General features: G+C 63.9%; 1 protein-coding gene across 1 annotated transcript in view; it reads left to right on the top strand.

Annotated features, from left to right (window-relative positions):
• LOC102238929 (tumor necrosis factor receptor superfamily member 26) overlaps nucleotides 1-1,430 on the top strand; it is a 3,987-nt gene extending 2,557 nt beyond the window's left edge. The window contains exons 3-4 of the mRNA XM_005876960.2: nucleotides 326-430; nucleotides 1,130-1,430. Coding sequence (XP_005877022.1) covers nucleotides 326-430; nucleotides 1,130-1,194 — 170 coding nt within the window. The 3' untranslated portion in view covers nucleotides 1,195-1,430. The remainder of the gene's footprint in view (nucleotides 1-325; nucleotides 431-1,129) is intronic.
• Nucleotides 1,431-1,436: the final 6 nt, after the last annotated feature.

The following is a 1,436-nucleotide window of genomic DNA, read 5'->3' as shown; positions in this document are numbered from 1 at the left end:
CCGGGTCCCTGTGGTGGCTCCGCTGGGTGCTGTAATGTCACCCGGGGGAGACCAGCCCCCGAGCGGCCTCAGCAGCTGGCTCCTGGGTGGCCCTGCCCTGTCCCTCGGGCCACCTGGCCCGGCCTTCACCACAGGGTCCTCTCCCTCGTCCCCACCTTCGCGGGGGCGGGGGGCTGCATTCCAGTCCGGGAGTCCATAACCCTCGCCCCAGAGCCCCCCCCCTGGGGCACCGGACCTTCACCCTCTTCTGGGGGGGCGGACCCTGCGGGCAGCGAGTCCTTCCGCGAGGGACGTGCTTACCCGCTACCGCGCTCTGTGCCCCCAGGACCCCCAGCCGGTTCCCTGGCTGTCAGCGCCTTGGCTGTGTCTGTGGTTGCCATTGTCATCGCCATCACCATCGCCATCGCCGTCGCCTGGTGGGGAAGACGAGGTAAGCGGAGGAGAGCGCTCCGGACGGGAGAGCAGCAGCCCGAGGCCCGGCAGGCTCTTGACCGGCGTTTTCCATTTAAAATACAGCTGCGCTCACTTCCTTATTCATTTTTAATATATTTTTGGATCTCAGAGAGGAAGGGAGAGGGAGACATCAATGATGAGAGAGAATCATGGATCGGCTGCCTCTTGTACGCCCCACACTGGGGATCGAGCACACATCCTGGGCTCGATGTGCTCTTGACCGGAGTTGAACCTGGGACCCTTCAGTCCACAAGCTGATGCTCTATCCATTGAACCACACCAGCCAGGCCGCCAGGCGCTTTCTGGAACCCCATCCTCTCGGGCAGCTCTGGGAGGTCTCCCCACTTCACAGGTCAAAGTTCAGGCAGCCCAGAGCCCAGGAGGCTGCAAACTCGCTCAGACCTCAGACCCCAGCCAGGCTCCCCTGGCCGTAGCCTTGTCCATCCTGTGGGCCCCACCGCCTCTGGGAGCCGGAGAGCAAGCGCAGGGCCAACCTCCTCAAACCCATCCCCCCGCCCCCAGGGCTGTCGACTCCTCCGGGTCCTGGGTCCCTTCTCCAGGGTCATGGGCTCCAGGACGAATGAGCTGCAGGCAGGTCAGGAGCCACGCCGGGTCCTGGCCACATGCACCTTCCGGAAATGTGAGTCACGTCTTCCTTCTGGTTTCCTCTTTTCAGCCACCAAGAGGCTGATTGTGAACTCGGACATGAGGTCCCGGGACAGGACGGGAAGAACCTTATGACGTCAGTCGGGCTGGAAGAAAATGGCTTCGAGATGCGAGACCACGGAAGCTCCGGATCCCGCGGCCCCGCGTGGTAGTGAGATGGTGAGCAGCCGGAAGGCCCCGCTGGGGAGGGAGCGAGCCGTTCCCGCTCCTGGCGGCCTCCACACCACGGACTATCCCAGACCTATTGGTCAGAGGAAACCTCTCAGGTCGGCCCTGGCCAGTGTCGCTCAGTGGACAGAGCATCAGCCTGCGGACTG

Source organism: Myotis brandtii, unplaced genomic scaffold, assembly GCF_000412655.1.
Source record: "Myotis brandtii unplaced genomic scaffold, ASM41265v1 scaffold5006, whole genome shotgun sequence".
Classification (NCBI taxonomy): domain Eukaryota; kingdom Metazoa; phylum Chordata; class Mammalia; order Chiroptera; family Vespertilionidae; genus Myotis; species Myotis brandtii.
This window is presented reverse-complemented; position numbering and strand designations above follow the sequence as displayed.